Source organism: Nelusetta ayraudi, unplaced genomic scaffold (genome assembly GCF_046127955.1).
Source record: "Nelusetta ayraudi isolate G7.1 ecotype Tasmania unplaced genomic scaffold, CSIRO-AGI_Nayr_v1 ptg000005l, whole genome shotgun sequence".
Lineage (NCBI taxonomy): Eukaryota > Metazoa > Chordata > Actinopteri > Tetraodontiformes > Monacanthidae > Nelusetta > Nelusetta ayraudi.
The window spans coordinates 9,873,645-9,900,832 of record NW_027466055.1 but is presented as its reverse complement, the minus strand read 5'-3'; the positions used below and the strand labels follow the sequence as shown (position 1 = coordinate 9,900,832).

At 45.3% G+C, this 27,188-nt stretch overlaps 1 protein-coding gene across 5 annotated transcripts in view; it reads left to right on the top strand.

Annotated features, from left to right (window-relative positions):
• The window catches only part of LOC142878541 (teneurin-3), a 136,683-nt gene extending 113,681 nt beyond the window's left edge, over nucleotides 1–23,002 (top strand). For 3 of the 5 annotated variants that reach the window (XM_076012374.1, XM_076012373.1, XM_076012372.1), the window contains 11 exons: nucleotides 1,825–2,074; nucleotides 4,545–4,565; nucleotides 7,178–7,410; nucleotides 9,574–9,728; nucleotides 11,792–12,681; nucleotides 13,767–13,942; nucleotides 15,266–15,501; nucleotides 16,392–16,688; nucleotides 17,905–19,516; nucleotides 19,713–19,843; nucleotides 20,427–23,002. In XM_076012374.1, the coding sequence (XP_075868489.1) occupies nucleotides 1,825–2,074; nucleotides 4,545–4,565; nucleotides 7,178–7,410; nucleotides 9,574–9,728; nucleotides 11,792–12,681; nucleotides 13,767–13,942; nucleotides 15,266–15,501; nucleotides 16,392–16,688; nucleotides 17,905–19,516; nucleotides 19,713–19,843; nucleotides 20,427–21,179 (4,754 nt within the window). In that variant the 3' untranslated portion in view covers nucleotides 21,180–23,002. The remainder of the gene's footprint in view (nucleotides 1–1,824; nucleotides 2,075–4,544; nucleotides 4,566–7,177; nucleotides 7,411–9,573; nucleotides 9,729–11,791; nucleotides 12,682–13,766; nucleotides 13,943–15,265; nucleotides 15,502–16,391; nucleotides 16,689–17,904; nucleotides 19,517–19,712; nucleotides 19,844–20,426) is intronic. The other 2 variants (XM_076012376.1, XM_076012375.1) reach the window with 2 other exon arrangements.
• Nucleotides 23,003–27,188: the final 4,186 nt, after the last annotated feature.

Genomic DNA, 27,188 nt, shown 5'->3' with positions numbered 1-27,188 from the left:
AGCTGAGACGTCACAAGCTTGATCCTCGCAACAATCATCAGCAGTAATGTGTTATGACCAAGTGTCCTTGAGGGAAGAGAAGTGAACCAGCTCCTTGCCCAGCCCGCCGGCCCGCTCACACACTCGCTCTGATGCCGGAGCGCCACGGAAGTGTGGGTAAAAAATAAAAGTGAAAGATTGCAGCGTCCGTATAATTTGTGGCGCGATTGTGTGGGTAGGGCATAATTATTGTGTTTAATCCCCTCCATTATGGTGTCTAATAGCCTGTGCTGTTTACAGTAAACTGTGATGGAAGTGTAAACAGAGAGGGGCCGCGGCAAAGCGCCAAAACGACCTCGCCGTCAAATGTAGGCTTTTTCTTCTTTCATTTCTTTCTCCCCTCCCCCCTTTTTTTCTTTTTTTTTTTTTTTTTTTTCTTACAATAATGAACGTCAGCCAAACTGCTGCGGCTGATCCATTAGGCTCCCGGCTATTACAAACGTCTTTGTCATTTCCCCCGGAATGTTAAGGAGCTATTATGCAAATACACATTAAAATTCTGGTCAGACTGCATCACTCGCTTGTTTTGTTTGTTTTGTTTTTTTTTTTTGTTCGGTCCGTGGGCAACGTGTCGACCTTTCGCTTTCACTGAGAGTTTTCATCCGTTCCATGCGTTTCCGTGCGTGGATCACAGTTCAGTTCGAGTCCCAAGGTCGTCCGCTTGATGGCCTCATGCTGGGGGAGGGGGAGAAAAAACAGGTTCCACTCCACCCCCAGATACCTATTTGTCTTTGTTACGACACTCTCAGATACAAAAGCCGGATTGGTCAGATCATCCTGCCGGGAGTCTCGGCGGCCCGGCCCGTCTCAGCTTGCACCTTCATTTGAATTTGCCCTTCATCTGATTAAATCAATGAAAGGAACTAATCAGAGACGGGACGAGCCGGCTGACATACATCGGGGAGGTTAGGATGGCTTGCGGGACACGGCTGTGGGAGAGCAACATGACGTGGCCGTTGAGCGAGACCCACAGATCCACTAATTAGGACGAAGGCAGCGTGAATTCCAACATGTTGTCTGATGTGAATAATTAAGAGCTTCCAGCATGAAACTTCTTCCTTTTGATGTGTTCTTCCCCCTCCCGGTCCTCTTTGAAGAGAATCCTGTACATCTCTTCTTTCAACACTCTCCCCGCTAATAGAAAAAAAAAAAGAAAACATGGCTATATTTGCTCCTAGTTCAATTATTAATTTGTAGTGACTCACCAAGTTTCGGCGAGCCTTCAGTCAGGAGGCATGAACTGCGCTGTTGTGTTGTTCTGGATACTCCCTGGTTGTGAGCACGAGTGGCAGATGAGGAAGATACATTTTTTATTAAACATTCTATTTGGTTGCATTGTAGGCTTACATTTGTTTGTATGGTTCAAAATATTGAGTTTTTATACACATATGTAGTACACCAAACTTGAAATTATATCACATTAGTTAGATGATCTCGCAACAAATTAGTTGCATTTTTCTCAAAACATTGAGTTTGAGTTTGAGTTATACAATATATATATATATATATATATATATATATATATATATATATATACATGTAAGCAATACGACATGTTAAAAAAAAAAATGTGCCCTTAAACAATCATTTGTCACAATCTTTGTTTGTTTTTTCTTTTAAGAATGATTTGAATGTTTTTGCTTTTTTGAACTCAGTTCAGAGAACAAACTTTTGCCTTTGTGTGTGTGTGTGTGTGTGTGTGTGTGTGTGTGTGTGTGCGCGCGTGCGCGCACGCTTTTGATCATCTAAATAAGCTGCTAATTTGTTGGTCTTCTTTTTTTCCAGGCATCCTCTACAAAGGCAACGGGGAGAACCAGTTCATCTCACTCCAGCCCCCTGTGATCTCCACTGTCATGGGTAACGGGCGGCGCAGGAGTATCTCGTGCCCCAGCTGTAACGGCCAAGCCCAAGGTAACAAGCTGTTGGCACCGGTGGCGCTGGCGTGGGGCATCGACGGGAGCCTGTATGTTGGCGATTTTAACTACATCAGACGCATCTACCCATCTGGCAATGTCACAAGTATCATGGAGCTCAGGTAAGAGAAAGCGCATGCCTCTTAAAAAAAAAAGATTTTAAAAAAATCAGTGAAGAAGTTGTTGGCTTTTTCTCTTCGTGAAGTTTGGAAATTCCAAGGTTTGAATGTCAGCCTTGAATTGGGTTCAAGCAAGATGAAATGTTAAAAGATAATATTTTCTTTTGTGCTTGTGTTTCCAATATTTTGACTGAAAGCGGACAATGACAAAGCCGGCCAATGTAAAAACCTTGAGTTGTTCAGATGTTTCTTTTGTTATCCATTTTACATTAGCAAACAAAGAATGAAATTCCACAACCTTTCAAAAAAAAAGTCCCAGTGGAAGGTGGTGCCAAGGTTGCCCCAGAATTAGTTAATCAAACTTTTTATGCCCTGATGGATGGAGTTGTCAGGGTTGGTAATGAACAATAATATGTCATCGGCGTAGAGTGAGATTCTCCAAACGCCAGAGAGCCCTTGTTGTGTCCTAATCGCCTGAGCAAAGTGCCAATCACAAGGGTGAGAGCAGGAAGCCCTGACATGTAACTCCACTACAAGGGAAAATGTCAGACACTGAACCATTTATCAGGACCCTTGTCGTTAGACGCCGACAACCCACTTTGACCCACCCATCAAAACCGCGACTCAACCCAAATTTGTTCCAAGAATTAGACCTACTCCAGCTGAGCCAATGGTCTTTCAACATCCAGTTACAGCTAGAAGCTTCTCACATGTATTTTGTGAAAAACTGAGTTGCATTTAGAAGCTGTTGGACACTGGAATTTGGAAAACTCCAGTCTGGTTCCGACTCAGCAGTATTGACAACGTGTCTTCCAGCTTCTTTGCAGGCTTGGATAACCTTTACCAATTCAGATAGCAATTCTGGGATGGTTAATTGCATGCACTTACATTGTACTGAGAAGTTATTTTATCCTCTCTAATGCACAGCACCAATGGTTCATTGGGGACTATTGTGGTTCCCAATGTGAACAGCGGTCGGCACTTATCGAAGCTGATGCTTCTGTTTGTCAGGGCTTGGCACTTTGTTAAAGGCTAGCTGCTTCTGTAAATTGCAGAATAGAAATTCTAATGTTTAAAGAGTGGGTGTTCTCCGGTGCTCTCACTGCTGCCATCACCATCACGCCTAATATTTTCACTTTTCTTCTGTCGCGTACAAACAAGAGGGACACAAATGAAATTGGTCGTTTTTCCCTAAATTTGAAATATTTTTTTTTCCCTTTCCCAAACCGTCTCTGTAATTAGGAAAGACATCCTGTCTCCGCCGTTTAATTGAGATGATTTACATCCTCGTGCCAAGTTGGCTTTGCGCGCTAATGACTCTCATTTGGCCAGTTGGCTGTTTTCGAAGCAGCAGATGTTGATTAGATGTAAGCTGGGCCGTCATCCTTCACAAGAGGTACATGACAAGAGCGCGATAAAGGACAGAGGAGGCCACACGGAGCGCAGAACAGTTGATGGGAGTTGAAGACTGGGACTGTTGCCTTTGACCGAAACAAGTGACTGAAAACGTTCCCATTTACTGCACTAACCTGTCGGTGCACCCCTGACCCAGTCACTTACTACAGGCCAACGCTTTCCCTGCCAAAGCGTGTAACGTTATAAATTGAAAGCGAGGCGCTGCTGTAAAAGGGAGCCTGCATGCACAGCCGCCCCCAGCTTGTAGAAACGCTGGTTTTTGAAATGTTTCATGTCCCCCGGCGCCAATTTTACAGTGTTTACAAGAAGGGAGGGGGGGGGGGCAATCATGAAAATTCATGCTGGTAAAATTCAAATAGGGCAGATTTACTTTGGCACGTCTGCAAAAAAAGTGAATAGTAATTTGACATTCATTTCTCCTAGAATTGTAAAACCTTCAGCTGCCTCTGCTTTGTCTTTTTGATCTATATGTAAAGTCCGACGCCTGTTTGTTGTATGTGAGGATCCAAATGCTTCACGTGAGAATTCCCTCAAACCTTTTTGTCACCATGAGAGTAACATCCCTGTGTCATCCACGGGCCTTGCTGGGCAATATAACAAGCGCCAGAATCAATATTTCAATATGAGCGCTCAAATTGAGAAAAATAACGTTAGCGCTGCACGGCACTGCATATTTTTTCTCTCAGGGATATTGCACTCTGTGCTGCTCCTCCTCTCTCTGCCAAACAGATTGTCATTGCATTTGACTTTCTCTTGTGCCTGTGTTGATCATTTAAGGGGGCGGATACTATGACTTTCTGAATGTGTTTTTAAGAAGGTACCTTTTTTTTTTATTTCCTTGAAAAATGTCGACATTTTCTCTGTCCTTGATGACATTTACTGTACGCCTAATTTACCACTTATGGTTTCAACAAAAAGGCTAAGAGGCTTAGAGATAATTAAAAACCTGTGAGTAATCAAGGAAGTCAGAAGTCACAGCATATCTGTGTAAGGTTTGTAAAAGCAATTCTTTCCATTCTTTGCCCTTCTTTCCTGCTCCTTCCGTCCCCCTTCATAGAAACAAGGACTTTAGACACAGGTAGGTGTTTTTGTCTGAGTGCATGTGCCTTCAGCATTGCCTGTGCGTCACCGTCTGTACCGTCCTCCTCTCACGCGCACGCCTAACACTTTCTTTTACAGTCACCGCTGGCACCGCAGACGACTAAGCACAATTTGGCAAATTTCAATTAGGCTCGGCTACAGCTGCAGCTCCCACGATACACTTGGCCAAATGTTATAATTTGCGCAAGGACAATTTTGCAGTGCAGCATACGCTGGTGTGTAGCCACGTCCAGTCTCGCTGCACTGAGCAGGGACATCTCCTGTAGCCTTGCAAATGGGTTAAATGGCTTTTACAGGTGTTTGGTATTAGCGATTGAGACATCAGCATCGAGGAAAGTGAGTGCGTGCCGCCGATTAGACGGATCCCACATGCCACCAGGCTGCGCAGATAGAAATGAAGTCGCTTTGTCAGCATGACAGCCGCTTGATTTGGATTAATGTTTTGCTGTGAGTCGCCTGGAAGCCGCAGCAGCAGCAGCAGCAGCAGCAGCAGCAGAAACACTTTCCCTCCTCTCACTGTTGATGCTGTCAGGCGTACTTGCTGCCCCGCGTGTGATTTTTGGCTGCTCGAATCAGACGCAGAGGAGTTTTACATGCCCGCATTCACGTATTTCATTTCGTAAGTCCCCTCTTAAGCACCGGGGATCATAAATTAAGCTGCCTTGTAAAGTGCAGTTTTGTCAGTCACCCCAATAAAACTTGTAATGGGTAATAAAGACGGTTTTCATGTAGCTTCAGAGGTCAGCATAGCTCCGGTGAGCAGTCTTTGACGATTGTTTTTGGGGACGATGATGATGATGATGACGATGACGATAATGTGAGAATGCACTGTCAAGTTGAAGAGATAACGTCTGGAGCTGCTTGCTGCTGACTGGAATGAAAACGAGTCCACTGGCGATATGCTTCCTTCCAGCTCAACACCGGATCTTTCCCCAGTTCAACCTTTCCTACTTACACTTCACACATCTCTTTTTCTACATGTCACTGGCCTTTATGGTCCTTCTTAGGTTGTAAATAGTCTTTGGCAGAACATTTTATGAAAGGGATTTTAAGGTAGAGCACAAAATATTACATGCGGTATGACACAAAATAGCCCAAAAAGTTCCCTCCAAAAAGGCCTCCCAATGCATCATTTATAGCAGCACTTTTAAGCTGGACGTCTTGATGTCACACAGGTGTTTCATTTACTGTTTCCACCCCCCTCCAGCCTCAGCGACTGTAAAAGAACGAGTTACTTATATGCGTCTGAATTCTTTATAGGCACTCCGCCGTCGCCAACCTATTTTTGGGCTTTTACTTTGACTCATAATTGCTGTCATCTTTTTACGACTCCATCTTCATCATTTTACAAAGATGTTTCATTGCCACATTTATTTTGCCGTCACTTTTATTCCACCTCCGAAGCCGACTTGAGGTATTGACTTGAGGCTCCATTATGGCGGACCGAGACCAGAGAAGTGCTGTTTATGGCTGCACTTTGAGGCCTGGCTATTTCTCATGATAACTGCCGCTGTTTTTAGCATTTTAATGACGCTTAAACACCTGCTACGTGTGAAATCTGGCCTCAGGGAAAAATGCTACCATGATACTTTAATATACATGTGTATATATTCATTTTTATTCAAAAAATGTTAACATTCAATCATCATGATTATTATTATTATTATTATTATCATTATTATTATTATTATTATTATTATTATTATTATTATTATTATTATTATTATTATTATTATTATTATTATCATCATTATTATTATTTATTTATTTATTTATTTTTATGACTGGTTATTTTATCAAAGATGTTATATAACTTTTTAGAAATATTCCATCAATTTCAATTAAAGGCAACAAATTAAAAGATCTGTCTTTTGAATTAAATCCCTTCCTTTTTTCATTCAAATTTAAAGGGATGAATATACCAACATTTTACATCATTATATTTTATTTTCATTTTTTAGATACATCACTCTTCACCACCCCTTTCTCTCCTGTCACATAATTGGTGTCCTTGCGATTTTTTTCAATCAAATTATGATTCTATTTGAAGCTTTGACATGAAATGAAAAAAAACTGTAATAACCTTTTACGGTGTCCCTCGGAAAAACCTAAATGCCTACAATATATTCATAATGGCACACTTAAATTAACTTTCTGTCCTGCTTTATTGCCTCATTTCATTTGAAAAAAATAATCTGGCTGCTTCCTTATACTTTTAACATTCAAGGAGCTTGTTAAATCTTGGCGTTTTCTGATCTTGAATATCTGCACAGCTAGAAAAAAAAAATCTAATGCATACCAATAACAGTGCCACCTCTGGAGATGTGTAATGCAATAAACTCCAAATGTTTTATTCAGAGGGGAGGAAAAACAAAATCAGTGTAAATTCCATAAAGGCCAGTAGTTTTTTCACACTGAGTATTTTAGAGAGATTACATGTAAGATTGCTTCGGAGGGGAATCGGCACCGTTTGAGGACTTTTTTTTCTCAATGCAGGAAGTGTAATTTAAAGAAAAGTCCTCGGGGGGTGTAAAGCGGACGCGGCGGATAATATGTAATATTTAACCGAAGCGCATGTCTTGAATGCAGTAACAACCCGGCGCACCGCTACTACCTGGCAACCGATCCGGTGACTGGTCAGCTGTACGTGTCGGACACAAACTCCCGCAAGATCTACCGGCCCAAGAGCCTGGCCGGCACCAAGGACCTGCAGTCCAACACTGACGTGGTGGCGGGGACTGGCGAGCACTGTCTCCCCTTTGACGAAAACCACTGTGGCGACGGGGGCAAGGCTCCCGAGGCGTCACTCACCGGCCCCAAAGGTAGGGATGCAAAACTCATGAAGATGTTGGCCATGAGAGGGAAGGGCGGGTTGACCCAATCAGGAAGTGCTTCAATTAGAACGGGGTGGATAAACTTTTTGACTCGTTGGGCCACCATGGGTTCTAAAATTTGAGCGTAACAGGAGCAAGAGAGATGGAGTGTTTTGGTGACCCACCTCATAGGAGAAAAAAATTTATCATGGGACATGTAGAAAACGTGCATTTATGTCTTTTCAATATGAACATAAGCAAACCAACAAAGTACCTGCCTGTAAAGCCCTTTAGATCTTTATTATTATTATTATTATTATTATTATTATTATTATTATTATTAGAAACTAATATTTCGGGGGTACAAATTCTGATTTTGTGTGCACGCTATATCCATATTGTGGCCACAATTTATTTCTTTTTTTTATTCATTTTCCCCTTTTCATGTCTGGAGCTCCATAAATTCTGGAGTCTCTTGGAAAGGGAAGAAGAAGAAAAAAAAAACTTTTCAAAAAGCACGTCTGAACACATCACTCTATTGAAAGTTTGCAGCAGCTCGGCCGCCACGTGTCAGCGACGGCGATGAACTTCTTTGAGTCTTTGACAGTCAAACAGCGCATGGTTATCTGCACCTTGCAACTCCCCAGCCCCACACACACTCACACACACAGAAATTCTTCCAGATGAAAAGGTCGCAAGATGAATTGTCTCGCTCTCGTTGTCCATTTTGAATGCCAGCCGCTGCAGTAGCACAGCTTTAGCCGGGTGATAAAGGCTCTGAGCGGAAGGCGATCGGAGGGAGCGCCTCTAATGACAGAGTGGGTGGAAACTGAGACCGAGGGAAGGAGCAGCAGATGGCTGCTCTTCTCTGTGTTTTCTTTTTTTTTTTTTTTTTTTTTTTGGGGGGGGGGGCTATTTTTTTCTTTCCCTCTCTATCTTTTCGCTTCCTCCACCTCAGACATTTGCTGAACTCTGCTGGAACGTGACACTTTTCATCTGTCTGAGAATCCTCAAACTGTCAGATGGCCCGTTCCGGAGGATCCACCGCCGGCTCCCTCGGCTCGTCAATGTTTTAGCAGAAAGCAATCTCGAGCAGACGCAGCCACAGGTCAAACCAAACCACTCACCTTCCATAGAAGCTTTTAAAGACTTCATTGAAAAAGGAAATTATACTCTAGAGGTACGGGCGGAGTTTTATATATATATATAAAAAAATGAAAAGAAAACCCACTCCCTTAAAGAAATCTTTTTGCTGTACACTGGCGCTCCTGAGATCAGCGGGTCTCATCCTTTCAAATTAAAGTCCAGACCCCAAAGAGTCCCAAAGTCAGTGTGGAGGGAAAAAAAAGGGATGTGCGGGGGATGGGGGGGTGGGGGGGCTTGTATGCGAGGTATGATTGAATCCCCATCGGTGCAGCTCTCTATTAAGCCGCATGGTGACACGGAAGCCAAGCCGGGGCTGCCGAGGTCCCGTAATGTATTTTCCCAGTTTGGGACAAAATGGTTATTGCAACTTCACACTGGCCCCTCCTGCAACTCACAACTCCTGGCTGACACTCAATCACAGAGACAATTTAGCCGACAGCCGTCACCATGGCAACTGCTCTCCAAAATGCCCCCCCCCCCCCCCCCCCTTCGTCTAAAATTGACCAAAGCTTTCATTCCCACTCCTTTGCACGGCCATTTCCAAGAGCAGTGAGCAGATTCCTGATTGTTGTCCCTCCCCGAAAAAAAACAAAGCAAAACAAAGGAATGTTTTGAAGAAAAGAAAATTCCCCCCCCCCCCCATCCCCCCCATCCACACCAACACCAGCACTTAAAAAAAAAAAAGTCCTGTTTTAGACGAGGGAGGGAGTGGCGCCTTACAAGAGGGGGGCGAGTGCAGGTGTAGCGTATAAATACAGCCTTTCCCACTTCAGCCTGAGAAATTATTTAATAGCAGAAAAGCAGCCCATGAATTATTGACCGATGTGCTTTTTGCAGTGACCTGAATAATGGGGAGGCAAGCTCAACACATGTATCCATCGTGTTCCGTCCACTGAGTCATGCAAGCGGCCCGCACCGCAGACCCGCGACTGTTTTGCCGTTGTCACAAGTTCCCTCTCTCCCCCCCTCCCCTTCCACTCCCCCCCCTCCTCCCCCTACCTCCCCCTCCTTGCCGGGTGTCAACAGGCGTCGCCGTGGACAAGAACGGCCTGATTTATTTCGTGGACGGCACCACCATCAGGAAGGTGGACCAGAACGGCATCATCTCCACTTTCCTGGGTTCCAATGATCTGACGTCGGCTCGCCCCCTGACGTGTGACAACAGCATGGACATCAATCAGGTGATTTATACTGCGGGAGGGGAGGGGAGGGGAGGGGAGGGGAGTGGAGGGTGGGGAGAGTGAGTGAGGGAAGGAGGCACCGGTTAACGCTCGGCTGGCGTGCACTCATGGCGCGTATCGCAGCACCCCCGCCCTCTGCCCTCGCGGTCATTTAACTCCCAGCACCCACCCATGACTCATCACGTGTGTTATAAAATGTCACAAATACTGTACACATGGATGTGTGTGTGTGTGTGTGTGTGTGTGTGTGTGTGTGTGTGTGTGTGCGTGTGTGTGCGTATAAATACATTGTGCGAATCTCCCTACATACAAAGGAAGTGATTTTACAAGCAGGAGCAGAGATGAGGGGGGGGGATTTATTTATTTATTTGGTTTTAATTTTGCATTCCGTTTTGTCTCAATAATTTCAGCCGGTTTTAGTCAAACGGCTTCTCCTCCATGCAGCTCTATCTCCTTGGAACCTTTAGCGGTTAAATTTAAAATGTGAAAGTGTTTGTTTTGGTTGTTTTTTTTCCCCACCCCAACAATTTAATTAAAGGGAGCGGAAACTCTCTGTCCAGGCTTCAGTCTGTGAGAAATTACAATCAGGACCATTAATAACAGAAAATATATTCTGTCAGTTAAATGGTTAACACAGTTGTCAGTATTAAACTGATTATCCAGCCAGGCCTACTGTCTGAACCGACAGTAAAAAAGAAGAATTGCCTTCAATGGATATGTTATGAGGAGGCTGCAGGGTTTTGGGGGGGAAATTAAAGGATAACAAAAAAAAAAAAAAAAGAAAAAGCTCTCAGCTCTTCAAGAAGGGAGAATTTTCTTTCTAGTACAGCAGGAAATATATGAGCGCCGGAGAAAGACGTGGGCCCGGCAGGAAGTGGAGACATGAAGTGTTTATTGAAAAAGAGTTTTGCAGGTCACGAAAGACAAAGCGGCGGGAGAAATAATTGCCAACTTTTGGAGGCTTGTTTTCATGTCACTGCGACAGAATTAATGTTCAACGTTCCATTAGGACCAGTCAAGAGCGTACAGGGTGGTGATGCACTGCCTGCTTCATTGCATGTGTGTGTGTGTGTGTGTGTGTGTGTGTAAATGGCGTGATGTCAAGGCAGCAGTGTACCTTTATGAGATGGATCGCGACAAGCAGAAATGCTGCTGTGCATAAATATTATCTTTCTTTTTTGAAAAAATTATGCTTGCTCAACCATATATAATTTCTTTTGAGAAAACAGAGTGTTTTAAATGCATTTTCAGTAATTGCACCAGCTGTTGAGACAGAATCTGATTCTGCCATCTATGTGTGCACCGGATCTAAGTGTTCCTTGTTTGTTTTTGTGTTGTTGTTGTTTTTTGTTTTTTTAAACCAACCAATTTACATTTTAATTAGATTTCTGATGTTGGAGTGCGGGTCGGAATACAAAACCAGAGGAAGAGCAAGTGGAAGACTAGAAACAAGACGCTTAAAAACATTGAGGGGCAGTATGGCACCAGTCAAAAACCAAATGACCTTCTGTTTGTTTGTTTTTTGTTTTGGTTTTGTGTCTCACTCATTCGGAGGCTTTGATTAAAACACAACTTCGAAAAGAACAAAATCTGGAATCGTGCAAAACAAAGGTGGCGTTTAGAAGCGAATCAATATCATTAACAGAGACAGAAGAGTGCATGTGTGTGTGTGTGTGTGTGTGTGTGTGTGTGTGTATAATTGAGTCATGTGACTTGAGCCACTGAAAATTTTGCAGTGGGTGTGCGATTCTCGGCCATCCAGCCTTGGCTCAGCCCAGTTTTAACTTGCGGCAGTATCAAAGGACATGGAACAATTCAGCAACAATTTCTGTCTCAGTTTTAACGACGCACTAAGGCATTTGAGGTTATTTGATTTCTTACAAGGAAGTTTTAGTGGGCCAGTCCTAAATGAAGCGTTTTATTTTATCTTCTCCATCACAGTTTGTCTTTATCTTCATTACATTAAGTAGGTGTTGGATGGGCCATTGTGCTGGGAGGCACCGAGTCCAGTGCCCTCAGGCTCATCTCGTGAAAAAGAAGTCTGACTCTGTCCCGGTTCCCAGGTGATCCTGGAGTGGCCCACCGACCTCGCCGTCAGCCCCATGGACAATTCACTCTACGTGCTGGACAACAACATCGTGCTGCGCATCACCGAGAACGGCCAGGTGAGCATCGCCGCCGGCCGGCCGGCCCACTGCCCGCTGGCCGGCCTCGAGCGGGGTGTGGCCGGCGGCCAGCGGGCGCAGCTCACCCCGCTGGAGTCGGCCGTGGCCATCGCCGTCTCCTACCACGGCGCCGTCTACGTGGCCGAGACGGACGAGAGGAAGATGAGCCAGATCCGCAAGGTGTCGGTGGACGGTGAGATCACGCACCTGGCCGGCACACCGTCCGAATGCGACTGCAAGAACGACGCCAACTGCGACTGCTACCAGACAGGCGACGGCTACGCCAAGGACGCGCGGCTCAACGCCCCGTCCTCCCTGGTGGTGGCGCCGGATGGCACGCTCTACGTGGCCGACCTGGGCAACATCCGCATCCGTGCAATCTCCCGCAACGGGCCCACGCCGACCAACTCCGGCAGCAGTGCCGCCTACGAGGTGGCCTCGCCCGACGCCCAGGAGCTGTACGCCTTCGACGGCAACGGCACCCACCAGCACACGGCCAGCCTGCTGACCGGTGACCTCAAGTACACCTTCGGCTACAGCGCCGAGAACGACGTCACGGCCATCACCGACAGCAGCGGCAACACGCTGAGGGTCCGCCGGGACCCCAACCGCACGCCGGTGAGGGTCGTGGCCCCCGACAACCAGGTGATCTGGCTGAGCATGAGCACCAGCGGCGGCCTGAAGACGCTGACGGCGCAGGGCCAGGAGCTGGTGCTGCTCACCTACCACGGCAACAGCGGCCTGCTCGCCACCAAGACCTCCGAGATTGGCTGGACAACTTTCTTTGAGTAAGTGATGCCGAGTTGACACTGTGGAAATGTAACCAGCGGCAGCCTGATTTAGGGTTGCAGTCATCTGGAAATTGCCTGCGTTGTAAATTTCAAACACCTTCTGGTCCTTTTTTTTTTTTTTTTAATTATTTTGCATACTAATACCTACCTTGTAAGCAAATGCACTTAGCAATTTGGCAGATGACACCGTGTTAAGGAATTAAAAAAGCCTGTCCTGCCTCCTTTTTTTATGGTCGTTATAAACCTCACAGTTGAAGTGCCTCTCTTTGGACCCTTAACTGAAGTTTAAGCAATCAGGTTCAAAGGTGGACTTTCTTTTCTTTGCAACGAGTGAAAACTAGCATGTGTGTCACTCCAAGTGTCCCACAGCTCAGTACAAGTTTACTCTATAAATGGCAACAGTGCTTACCTGCGGCAGCACTTTTAATTGAAACCTAATTATATAAAAAAAAAAAATTGCCTTAAATCTGTGAAATAGCCCAGTTAAGACTGCAGTGACTCTGTGCCGGTGGAACATGATTTATCACCTTGCCGCTACCTGACTGGACTGTACCGGATTTGCCGCCACGTCGTTCAGTAGGTAGGATTTGGCTTTGACAGGCATGTGCACTCAAAGAAGTAAAGTTAAGAGTGCAATTAGCAGCATATTTTTTTGGAATATGGCGCCTTATTAAATATGTGTCACATTATGTCTGAACAGCCTCAAAGTGATTGAATTTCTCCACCACGCCATTTGCTGCCGTGTCACATTGCGAACTGAACATTACCCTGGCTTTAGTTCAAAGACTAAAGCTTTCGGCTGGGGATTGTAATGACGCGTCAATCACGCCCAACCCTTTCCCCACAAAAAAATGGGTTGTCATTTTCCCAAATCAAATATTTGGACTGTGCTTTAGATTGTCACAGACATCCCCTCACTTTATGAGAGATGAAGTGACGTTTTATTCACAATTAAAGTGTTAATGGTCCAGCGCCAAAAGTTTTTTTTTTTTTTTTAAGAGATAGCATGAGAGAAAAATGGTAACTGAATGGATTTTGATCGTCGCTTCTGGTCTTCTATTGCACTCCCTGCCACCCGGCAGCTACGACAGCGAAGGACGTCTCATGAACGTGACGTTCCCCACCGGAATGGTGAACAACCTGTACGCCGACATAAACAGCGCCCTGACGGTGGACATCGAGAGCTCCATGACGGAGGAGGAGATCAGCATCACCACCAACACCTCCACCATCCGTGCCTTCTACACGCTGGCTCAGGGTAAGGCCGCAACGACACCCGTCTCGAGTGGCGGTGCCATTTGCGAAAGCCACTATTTGTCATTGTTTCAGAGGGGTCAGCGAGGCCGCTGTTGAGTAAGCTCCAGTCGTGTATCATTACGGCTCTGAGGGGCCGACGGACGACAGCGTAAATGATTACTTTCTCAGCGTGCAGGGTTGGGTGTGTTCGGTGAGAGGCGGGGGGGGGATGATGGGAGGAGCAAAGCAGTGGGGGCTGCTATCAGTCTCGTAGCCAAATGATTTCTCTTCTCTGCCAGGTCCAGGTGGTCCAGCGCTGTCTGCCCCTCGTTAATGTTCACTAGTTCTGTAGAAATGTGACATTTTTTTTTTTTAATATAATATTGAAGTGCCCTCCATCCATCCATCCTCTTTCACTCCTCCTGCACTCAGGGTGGCAGGGATGCTGGAGCCCACCTGTGCTGCGTGAGGGTACATCCTGGACAATGCCGGGCCAACACAGAAAGACAAACAATTATTAGCATTTAACAGATAATTCAGATGCGACAATTAGCCGAGAAGAAGACAGAAGACAGCGCTAACCACGCTAACCTAGTTTTCAGTGTTTACACAAAGCCAGTCGGCAGTATTTTAAAACTTCCCCACACTGAGGAGTGTTTTTTAAAAATGTGCGGCTTCGGTCAGTGCAGTTTCAGTGAAAATGCTGTTTTTCAGAGAAACCTGTCTTCATGTAAACGGGGCACACGGTGGTTAAGATAGTCGGCTCACAGAAGGAGAAGGTTCTGGGTTTGATTCTCACTCAGAGCCTTTCTGTGTGGTGTTTCCATGTTCTCCCTGTGTCTGCGTGGGCTCTCTTCAGGTTCTCTGCCTTCCACCCACAGTCCAAACAAAAAGAACACACGTTGCTGCAGGTTAATTGGCAGGTCTGAACAGTCTGTAGGTGTGAGTGTGGATAATGTGGAGGGAGAAACCCAACCGTCACCATGGGACCACTGGGAGAGGCTCCAGCATGCCCATGACCCTAAATCAGTGTTTCTCAAAGTGGGTGGTGCAGAGTCACGTCTGGGGTGGGGTGGGGAGTTGGGGGGGGGGGGGCAAAACACCAGGCGGGAGGGAGACGGGGCGCCCGGGGGAACTAATGTTTTCATGTTAGAACTTTTTCCACGGCGGAACAATTAACAAAAAGTGTTCTGTAGGTTGTAGGGGGGGCTTGTTGAGACAGAGAAAGTTTGAGAACCACTGCCCTAAATGCAGCAATTGGATGGATGGACGGAGGTTTTCAGTTTCGCAACTCTTGTCCTTCAACCTCGCATCCCTTGCTCACCCCTGTCTGTGCTCCCAACAGACCAGTGTAGGAGCAGCTACCAGGTGGGCTTCGACAACTCACTGCGGATCACCTACGCCAACGGGATGGACACCCACTACCAGACAGAGCCCCACATCTTGGCAGGCGCAGCAAATCCCACGGTGGCCAGACGCAACATGAGCCTGCCAGGAGAGAGCGGGCAAAACTTGGTGGAGTGGCGCTTCCGCAAAGAGCAAGCCAGAGGGAAAGTGATCGTGTTCGGACGCAAACTTAGGGTAGGGTTTTATTTATTCATTGATTGATTGATTTTATTTTTGTGTTCCATGTCAGGATCTTTGTTGTCTGAATGCAAACCTGGAATATTAATTAGAAATAAGATTCATAGATACTATGATGCTTTTTACTTCAGAAATCTTTTTTTCTTTAAGTCAAAACATGAACATTATTGGAAATTTCTACAATTTATTTGTAGCATTAATTAAATATCCTGCCAATCTAAGCCTCAAGATAGCTGAGCCAGAAATGTGATGCATTAGCACAGAAATAAGGTGAAAAAAAAAATCAAACATATCAAGTGTAGGATGTCTTTTCTGGACCCACTACCATCTAATCCGCAGACGCTTGTGACATTCACACAGCAGTTAATATTTCAAGCTGCGTAAAAGCCAACAAAATATTTAAGATGAAAACGTGGCCGGCGACTTCTGCACTTTGACTTCAGGGACGGTCCTCCCATTTCCATGTCAGGGACATTAGCATTCGCCGCTGTGACACAGCAGAGCTTTATCAATATTCTAGTGTTGCATCCAGCTCTACCTATTTTTATTCGCCTTGCAAAATTATTTATGATTTACGGCGGCACCATTAATTTGACTTGGGTAGTTACTCTGCCTCTGAGCAAATTCTGCCGCCACTAAATGGAGGAGGCTGTGATTTAAGTGTACCTGAACAATCTGACTAAGTGTCTCCGCGTTTAATGAGCCTCGTGAAGGGGCTGTTAATCTCTGTGACAACTGTCGTAAAGATCATTTTGGAAAGGGATTAAGGGGCCATCCAGATATGGAGAACCGACGCAAAAAGTCCTGATTTTTTCTTTTTTTTTTATATTGTCCTTAAAGCTGTATGGACGTTGTGTTTATTTTCTCCTTTTTATTTTTCCCTCCAGGTAAACGGGCGGAACATCCTCTCCGTCGATTATGATCGCACCCTGAGGACGGAGAAGATATATGACGACCACCGAAAGTTCCTGCTGAAGATTATATACGACACAGCGGGCCACCCGGTACTCTGGGTTCCCAGCAGCAAGCTGCTGCCAGTAAATGTGAGCCGCACCAGCAGCGGGCAAATCAGCGCTCTGCAGAGAGGCCCGACCACTGAGCGGCTGGAGTATGATAGCCTGGGCCGGCTCGTCTCCAGGGTGTTTGCTGATGGCAAGATATGGAGTTACACCTACCTGGAGCAGGTGAGTAAATGACATGAGCGGAGGAGGCGAACGCGCTGTCAGCGGGGTGGTCATTATGGCTGTGGGATGACTAAGGAGCCTGACATTGAGCGGAGGTCAAACTGAAGAGGCTCATTTTGCAATAATCACCAGCTCCATGTGCATAATTGTGCTCCAATGTACTTCGCCAGCACAAATCATTTGCACTAACTGCGGTGCTGTGAACACCTTTTTACACGACTTTTCTCGGTAAATCGCATGCGCAAGCTGCTGTTTTTCTCCCTGAACAGTAAATAACGCTGCTTAACAAAGACGTTAGTCGGTACATAAATTCTGTCTCGCTTCGCCAAAGTGCTTTTCTGCTGCATTTTAATGAAGGGGGGAAGAGAAAAAAAGCCCAAAGACCAGAAGCTTATTTTTTTAAAGCATTTCTTGGCTTTCCTCATTGTTGAGCTGCCTCCGTCCCCACCTGACTGAAATATATTTCCAGCAGGAAAAAAAAGCGGGCATAGAAAATGGATAGGTGGATATTCATCGTCAGTGAAGGGGTTTTAGTTTCAATGCATGCCCTCTCTAAGGTTGCGCACTCTACGCTGCTGCAGCCTTTCTTAATGGCATCATTCTCCTTGCGTGACCATGAGGGGCCGCATCAGAGATCTCTGACATCAGCACTGAGAGCCGAGGAAACAAGGGGACCGTTGGCGTAGCAACGGATGACTGTGCCTGACACGATAACAGATGCAGTGGTAACAAGACCACTGCCTAAATGCATATAAAATAACATAATATAATATAATGATACAAATGAAATAGTAAAATACGTTTGCACGAGTGATTGAAGTGTCGCAACACTGTGTTAGTTGACAGTGAAACAGTTGTCCCTTTGAACAGTATTGCCAGTCAAAAATGTATTGCCAGAAGCTCTCCCTGATGTACATCAATATGTCATTGACAACGCACAATAAATTATTCTTTAAATCATCTCACTGCCCAAATGCACAGCTGTTGTTGACTACTGAAAAAGAGCTATTGAGAAAAAGAAAAACACCATCAGCCAAGGAAAAAGTTTCAGTGGTGTCAATAATTCCTCAAAAAAGGTGTGTGATTAAAAAGAGCAAAAGCTGTCTTGTTCAAAGCTTAAATTGGTGACTTTGCAAAGAGAAACCCAGCAGAAATAAAGAGTAAATATAGTTAATAATTGTGCAAAGAGAAACATTTATTGTTATTTTCCTTCCAGTCCATGGTGCTGCTCCTCCACAGTCAGCGGCAGTACATTTTCGATTTCGACCCTCTGGATCGCCTCTCGGCTGTCACCATGCCGAGCGTGGCCCGCTACACCATGCAGACCATCCGCTCGGTGGGCTACTACAGGAACCTCTACCACCCTCCTGAGAGCAATGCGTCGGTGGCGGTGGACTACAGTGAGGATGGCCTGCTGCTGCGGGTGGCCCACCTTGGCACAGGCCGCAGGGTGCTGTACCGGTACCGCCGGCAAAACAAGGTGTCGGAGATCCTGTACGATAGCACCCGGGTCAGCTTCACCTACGACGAGACGGCCGGTGTACTGAAGACCGTCAACCTGCAGAACGAAGGCTTCATCTGCTCCATACGCTACCGGCAGGTGGGCCCGCTGGTCGACCGGCAGATATTCCGCTTCAGCGAGGATGGCATGGTCAACGCGCGCTTCGACTACACCTACGACAGCAGCCTGCGTGTCACCAGCGTGCAGGGCGTCATCAATGAGACGCCGCTGCCCATCGACCTCTACCAGTACGACGACATCTCGGGGAAAATCGAGCAGTTTGGGAAGTTCGGCGTGATCTACTACGACATCAACCAGATCATATCCACCGCCGTTATGACCTACACCAAGCACTTTGACGCACATGGGCGCATCAAGGAGATCCAGTATGAGATCTTCCGATCGCTGATGTACTGGATCACCTTCCAGTACGACGACGTGGGCCGAGTCACCCGGCGGGAGATCAAGATCGGGCCCTTTGCGAACACCACCAAGTACAGCTACGAGTACGACGTGGACGGGCAGCTCCAGACGGTGTATCTGAACGAGAAGGTCATGTGGCGCTACACGTACGACCTCAATGGGAACCTGCATCTGCTGAACGCGGGGAACAGTGCCAGGCTCCTCCCGCTGCGCTACGACTTACGGGACCGTATCACACGTCTGGGGGACATCCAGTACAGGATGGATGAAGACGGCTTCCTTCGTCAGAGAGGAGCGGAGATCTTTGAGTACAACTCCAAAGGGCTGCTGGTGCGCGTCTACAGCAAGAGTAGCAGCTGGACCATCCAGTACCGCTACGATGGACTCGGCCGCAGGGTCTCTACTAAGACCAGCCTGGGCCTGCACCTGCAGTACTTCTACGCGGACCTGAGCTACCCAGCCAGGATCACGCACGTGTACAACCACTCCAGTTCAGAAATCACCTCGCTCTACTACGACCTGCAGGGCCACCTGTTCGCCATGGAGATCAGCAGCGGGGAGGAGTTCTACATCGCCTGCGACAACACCGGCACACCTCTGGCTGTTTTCACCAGCAACGGCCTCCTGGTCAAGCAGCTGCAGTACACAGCGTACGGCGAGGTCTACTTTGACTCTAACCCAGACTTCAACCTGGTGCTGGGATTCCACGGAGGACTGTACGACCCCCTGACCAAGCTGCTGCACTTTGGCGAGCAGGATTACGACATCATGTCCGGACGGTGGACACTTCCGGACGTCTCCACGTGGCAAAAGGTCGGCAAAGAGCCGGCTCCTTTTAACCTGTACATGTTCAGGAATAACAACCCCATCAGCAAAGTCCACGAGGTCAGAGAATATGTTGCAGGTGAGCGCCGTCGTCTCGTGAAGCCACTGGGCCTTTTTGAGCAGTGCTCAAATTGAGGTTTTGAATGAATGAGTCCCTCATAATTGAGTTTGTGCATAAAACAAAGTGATTTACTGTGACCTACACTTGTCTATCTAAGATCTTAAAAAATGTATGGCACAGACAAGTTTCTTTTTTTCTTTTTCCTTCCCCGAAGATGTGAACACTTGGCTTGTGACCTTCGGCTTTCATCTCCACAACACCATTCCTGGCTATCCTGTGCCAAAGTTTGATTTAAGCATGCCATCCTATGAACTGAGGAAGAGCCAACGCTGGGACGATCTGCCGGTACGTTAAAAAAAAAAATCTCTCCAGTGCAATGAATACAGCAGAAATCAACCATTATAAGGCTTCCAATTAGCAGAAAGCTTTTGAAGAAGAAAGGGACAACGACAGCAACAAAACAATATTTATTATTCTTCTTTTCCCTCAGTATTTTAAGGTGCAGTCCCATAATTGGAAAAGGGTATGTTGCGCTATCACTTTTAATTGGGAAGTATTTGCATAAAATACTGCACTTGGAGCAGGATATCGTTAGCAAGTTGTGCTGACCCTCTGTCCAGTACACACAAAGCCATTTTCTGCAGTTTCTAACTCATTGTGTGATGTTCTTTAGATTTCACAGTTAAAATCTGCTGAAGCTAATTATGATTCTTTGCTCTGAGGCCTCAACACAAAAAAAAGTGTTGTAAAATTGCCAAGGGGGGATTTATCTACTTCTGGTCCAAGAACACATCTTAAAAACACCATTCTCTTTGAGGGTGATGAAAAAAAAACCTTGATAGCAGAGCGCAGCGTCTGGTTTAAAGAGCCTGGAGAGTCGACTTCTGCCATGTTCAGGCGTTAACGTTTCACTGCACTTCTCCTACAGTCCATCTCTGGGGTCCAGCAAGAAGTAACCAGGCAAGCGCAATCCCTCCTGTCTTTCGAACGTCTGCCAGAGGTCCATCTCAGCCGAGGTCGCAGGGGCGAAAAGTCTTGGCTGTGGTTCTCAGCGGCCATCTCTCCCATCGGAAGGGCAGTGATGTTTGCCGTCTACAAGGGCAGCGTTCACACGCACACCCTCAACGTGGCGGGCGAGGACTGCGTCAAGGTCGCCACCATCCTCAACAACGCCTTCTACTTGGAAGACCTTCACTTCACCGTCGAGGGGCGTGACACACACTACTTTGTCAAGCCAGGCCTGCCCGACGCCGACCTGGCGGCACTGCACCTGACGAGCGGCCACAAGACGCTGGAGAACGGGGTCAACGTCACCGTCTCCCAGTCCACCACTGTCATGGACAGCCGGACTCGGCGTTTCGCCGACGTGGAGATCCGCGCCGGCGCCCTGGCACTGCACATCCGCTATGGGTCAACAGTGGATGAGGAAAAGGTTCGGGTGGCCGAGCTGGCGCGCCAGCGAGCACTGGCCGGCGCCTGGGCCAGGGAGCAGCAGCGGGTGCGGGACGGCGAGGAGGGCGTCCGCCCCTGGACGGAAGGGGAGAAGAGGCAGCTCCTGAGCAGCGGGAAGGTCCTGGGGTACGACGGCTACTACGTGCTGTCCATCGAGCAGTACCCGGAGCTGGCCGACAGCTCCAACAACATCCACTTCCTCAGACAAAGTGAAATTGGGAGAAGGTAACAAAACGATGTGCACTTTCTGCCAAAGAGACCCAGTTTTTGGTTCGGGACGTCAGTGGACGAAATGAAGAAAAGCAGCTGTATAACAACCTCGCTGTTGTTGATCCTGACTGTCAATGTGTTTTTTTGTTGTTTTTTTTGTACAAAGAAAATAAAAAAAATAAAATAAAAAAAATTCCAAGTGGCCAAAAACAATGCTGTGCATTGCGGCCGGGAGGCTTCAGAGTAAATGTGTAACTACACAAAGCCTTAACATGGCAATTACAGGTCAGGTCCTCTGTTGCACAAGCCTTTTTTGGACTATGGACTCTAAAGCAGAGGATTAGTGGTGTGTTTGAAGCAGCAGTCGGCTAATTTAGGTGTTTTATGTTTGTACGTTGTTTTTGGTTTTTCATCAAGAGGAGTCTGATTAGACGAGAGTGTTGCAAGAGCAAACGGAATGTTTACATTATGCATAATCTGCACTTCTCTCGATGTACGAGGCTCAAAGGTCCACTCTCCTGATGAAAAGGATGCCCTTGAGCAAATGTTTGTTTTTGTTTTTTGTTTTTTTGTTTTTTAATAATCTGAGACTTCTGTTGTTAGAGATACGCTCACCAAAACAACCACTATGTATACCAGATTTAGCACTGTAAACATCGAAATGTCTTATCTATCTTTGAGATCTTTTAAAACAGAACAAAACAAAAAAAAAGAATCGATTTCCATGTTTAAATACTCAATATTCATTGTGGGGAGGAGCGAGAATGAAAGGACGGACTGTGACGGCATCGGGGACTCTGTTTGGGCGGGGGGGGGGCGCAGATGTGCCTTGGATAGCACAGGGACACCATGTTTTGTAAATTATGCAAGAGTTTTATCTTTTTTTAACTGAGTACCAGTAAATGTCTGTACTAGTCATATTAATAGTACTTTATGTTGTGTTTATACATGACAAATAATAAAAAAAAAAAAAACATCAAATTACATTTTCTCCCCCTCCCACCACCCTCCCTTTTTCCAGCCACGCATTCTCTCTTTTGACGTGAGGTTCCTCCGTGTGCAGCTAACGTGGGTCATTTCTCCAGGACCTTCTGTTTTGAAGTCATCAGCGGGAGACCCATGCATGTAGTGACAAGTATTTGCAAGTGGTGATGTATCTATAACATGCAGTCAACTGTTCTTTCCACTAAATTTATTGTTTATCGAGCATAATGCCTTCTGACCCGGCTTCCTGTCCCGCTGAATATTTCATCTTCACAAATATTTCATGAGCCCATCTCACATAAACAAGGTTACAGTGGATCCAAATATAGTTCACTTCCATGTTCTCGGTAGGCATTTTTTATGTTTAAAAAAAAATCATTCAGATTAAAATGATGGGGGTTCTATTTGGGTGTGTTGTGTTCTTTTAATGACTAGACCGGCTCTGGTCCAGTGTCATCTCAGCTTCAACTGAATTCTTAGTTTTATGCCAGAATTCATTTAAAAACCGTTTCAGACTATGATAGAGAGGGGATGCTCGTATTTTTCCTAATGTATTTTTTTTTTTAACTACAACAACGTTATTGGCCAATAACTACTTTGTCAACTGCAATCTGCTTATTAGTCAATAAGATGCCATTCACCCATAGCCGTGTTTAGCAAAACCATGTTGTTCAGGATATGTGAAGTATGGAAGTAGGAATTTAGAATTTTTGGTTTGTTGGTTTTTCAAAAAAAATATCATATTTTTTCATGTCAATTATGGTTATATTCAAGGTTGTTTCATAAGTTTGTAAGATTAAATTTGTGGCCATTCACAGATAGTGCAGCCAACGACTGTTTTTTTGCTCTTCGTGGCAGAAACGTGGTGGTGGTGGTTATGTTGATATTCTTTCTTTTTTTTTTTTTAAATAGCAAAACAAACAACTAGGGTAAACACCACGGTATCAGAACTGTCGGGGTGTCACTGACTCACACTGACTCACACACTGTCACCATGAAACAGCAATAGGCAAATAAAAAACAGGATGTCAAGAGGCAGCATGTGCACCGAGCACACTTTCTGCAAAGTTTGAGTTGTGACTGAAATTTTGGTTTCTTTAGAGCGGCACCGCAGCTGGCCGCAAGCAAATTGTCTTTTTTCACTGAGCCAAAAGGAAATTTGTGCCAAACTCATAGAATTTCCATCAAGCTGTTCAAAAAATATCGCCTTCACCAGACTAGCACAGACGGACGGACAGACAGACAGACAGACAGGCTACGTGATGAAAGTTCCTCAGACACTGCTGTCGCTGCCGTGAATATCCAATATGAAATGCATTAATGATAAAAATGGAGGGGGAAAAAAAAGAGTGCAACTACAGAGCCGGAGGAGTCGAACGGGGCATCAATTCTAAGACCCGCGTCTCGTGGCTGTTCTCAGCTGAAGTGTGCGTAATTGCGTCTGAAAACATTTTCAAGTGTAAATTAACCTGTGGAATTCTGGAACGAGAAGCAAGTCTGGCTCAGCCACAGTCAACAGAAAGAAAGAAAGAAAGATGAAGAAGCATTTCAGGCGATCAGCTTTCCTGCCCTCACAATAGGCAGCATTCATCAGACTGCAGGCTGAGCGTGACGACTAACTGCAGACAAACAAAAAGAAAAAAAACAACTGTATTGAAGGGATGCTCTTAAAGGGCTTAACTTCAAACAGCATTCCAAACCAGCTGGGATCAGAATATATTCAATCAAAGGTTTCTTTGCAATGTTGCGTTTGCCGCCCAAGTATCTCGCAGTGCCTTCAGAAGACCGAGAAGCAGCAGCAGCAGCAGCAGCAGCAGCAGCAGCCATTTGATAAAGTGCTCAACAAAGCAGCGTCTCTTTGAAAGCCGCTCAACGCTCAACGTTCCAACTTCTGATCAGTACTGGAGGCACCGTCGTCAGCAAGTCCCCTTCCCTCCCTCCTGCCTCGTCAACCTATAATGAAGACTCCCATTAAAGTTCCCCAGTGACTCACTGTCTATTGTTTCTACGTGTTCAAAATCCCTGTGAACTTAAAGCGACCCTCATTTGTTTTGATATCTCGCGTGCAAGCGAGTGTCACGCCACCTTCAAAGACCCGGGCTTGGCTCTGCCTGGCGTACATACGTACGCTCTGATGCTCCCTAGTGGTATGAAGAGCACAGCTCACAGGGTCGGCCAGGGGATTGTTTTCATGCGGGAGCGTGCTTCTCAAACAGAGGGTCTTACTTAATCAAAACGAGGTCAAAAAAAAAACTTAATTTTACGTGTTATAACGTCGGAGGTGTGACTCCAGATGTTGGTGGGGAGGTACGAGGGCGTGGACTCTCCTTGATTCTCCAGGGTCATTTCAGAAGAAGAACATCAAACGCAGCATCAAGGGCCACGGCATGAAATCCGCTCATCTGCAGTGTCACGCTGTGACCACGGGGGGCACTGTGGCGTATCACGATGCGTCTTAAACTGGAGCGACTTCAAAGGCTGCAAGAAAAGACATGGCACAACTTTTCAGGAACATCAAAGAGCAGGGAAAAAAACACATCATGCAATAACCACATCAGAGGAACAGAGGAAATGAGGCGTGTTTCGTAATTCAGACGATCTTTTTTATTATTATCATTATTTGCTCCAGAACACAAATCATAGCCTGATGGATCAGAAAAGGGTTTTTTTTGCCCTGTAGTTTGAGTTTTTATTTTATTTCTATCTTTAAAAAGAATGGTACATAAAAGCAGCAGATTGGATTTTTTTATTATTTTTTTTTAAACTGATATTCAATCTATGTCAAATGACAAAGATAATACAACAAAATCTGGGTTTGTTTGTTTGTTTGCTTTACAGGGGTCAAACAACTTTCTGTTGTATTAAAAATGTCAAATATTTTTAGCCAAGCTGAGAGTGAGCACAACACTTGCAGCTGTGGCACTCTAATAAAAATAGACAAAACTAAACATCAGTGCTCATGTTAAATTTAAAACTTGACATCAAGTACAGAATGTGTTGCCAGATATTGTGGTTTCAAATTTTGATGCACACCTCAGCTGGAATTTTGATGCATTTCGCTAGAGCCATTTTTTTTTCTTGCTGCCTGACTTTGATTTTGCGTGCATACACATCAGAATTTTTCATTATAATTCAGAAAACTCAAAAGAAATTTCATCAAATAAAAATGATAGAATAAAAAAGGAAAATATTTTGTTTTTTGTTTTGTTTTTTCAATTATTACAAATAGGTTTTTATCAGCTCCACTATTACACTAAGTGTTTGAAGCCAGTAAATTTAATATGCTATATATATATAATTTGACCAGACAACATGAACCATTAATTTCAATATTATTTATTTTAACAATATGATATCACAACAATCAATATTATAAAAACGATATAAATAAATAACATATGATGTTATGTCTAAATTAACATTTAAATAAACAAAGAGATCACGTCTTTCAACCGTGAGTGTGCATGAGGACATTTTGGGCGGGGAGTCTCCCATTGCCCTGTTGTGTTTGGCTGTGTGACTGCTCTGTTTCTTTTACCCCAATTATCTCAGTGTGATTTCAGTCTGCATCATGGTTGTGGCTCTTTTTGCTGTGTGTGTGTGTGTGTTTGTATGTGTATGGTGGATGCACCAGGAGCGAAGGAGGTGTTGTTTGACCTGTCATGCACGTGGTGAAGCACTTTGGATTTTCCCCAACAGAATCCGGGACATTGGGACAAAAAGGAGAGTTACCTCTGTTGTTACCATATGTCATATTTATATATTAATTTCTAAATTAGAAAATTAAAAAAAGTACACTGTAACAACATTAAAAAATACGGACATCGTCTCAGTAATGATTCATCATCACAGTTCAAACATGCACTCAAATGCCTGTGATACAACCGACCAGCACAGCCTATCAACTCTTTTAATCCCTCACTAAGACCTTGGAGATAATGTGCCATAAAACGTGCGTTATGAGGCCGTCACAGGGTTATCAGAGGTACAACAAGTTTGGGGTAATGTCCCACCACACACACAAACACACACACACGCACGCGCGCACACACGTGTATGTGTGTACACTCACGCACACGCACCGCAGCCTGATCTGAATGGGAAAAGGAACTAAAGAGGGCTCTGGGCCTGCATCCCCTCAGCCTCACTGGCTGAGGATTGTTCCGTGGCCCAATTCAGAAATAGCTGCTTGTTATCATCCCTCTGATCTTCGGAGGACAGTTGCGCAGGCTGTCGGGATGATACTTGAGAAGTCTACAAAGACACCAGGGTAAGAAGCAAGGCCGCTAATGATCTCGGGGAGATTTGGAAGGGAGTGGATTTGTGGATGGGCTCAAAGCTAAACTGGGTCAAACTAGGTCGTTCAAGATATTAAAAAAAAGAATGAGGGGAAAACCCATTTTAATGTATCAACCTGTCCGTGAGAGTTTGTGTTTTTATTCTGGATCGTCATCATCAAACGGCAACAAATATTGCATAAGTGACATTATGTGCCCACTTGTCCGATTCCTCAAAACAAACATGAACCAGAGTTCAGTGGACGGAACACACAACACAACACTTAGACCCGACACAGCCAGTGGCCTTGAATCCGCAAATCTCCAATGACGCGGAAATAACACATTAACCGATCTGCAAACAGAAGCTACAATAAATAAAATATTTAAATAGACAAACATTTAAACGACAGACACTAACCTAATTTAACAAGCACATTGTGGTCTAGCCAAACAAAAATTGGGCCTCCAGGGAACCAAAATCAACAGGTGTTTTCTTTTCACATCTTACATATTTTCTTTTTCAGTACAAGTCAGTCCTATTTCCCTCGTCAAGAGCGTATTCAACCGAGCTTTTTTTTTAAACCACATATCTAATAACAGGTTTGACGGTTTCTTTTGTGTGTGTTTTATTTTGTTATTTGAAGAAGGTCTTGTGATGCATTGCTTTGATCAAACAAAGTCCAGAAGTTTTTTCTCTTTCTTTTTTTCTTTCAAGAAAAACAGCCCCACGAGGCAAATAGAGGCGGGCCGGATGTGACCACAGT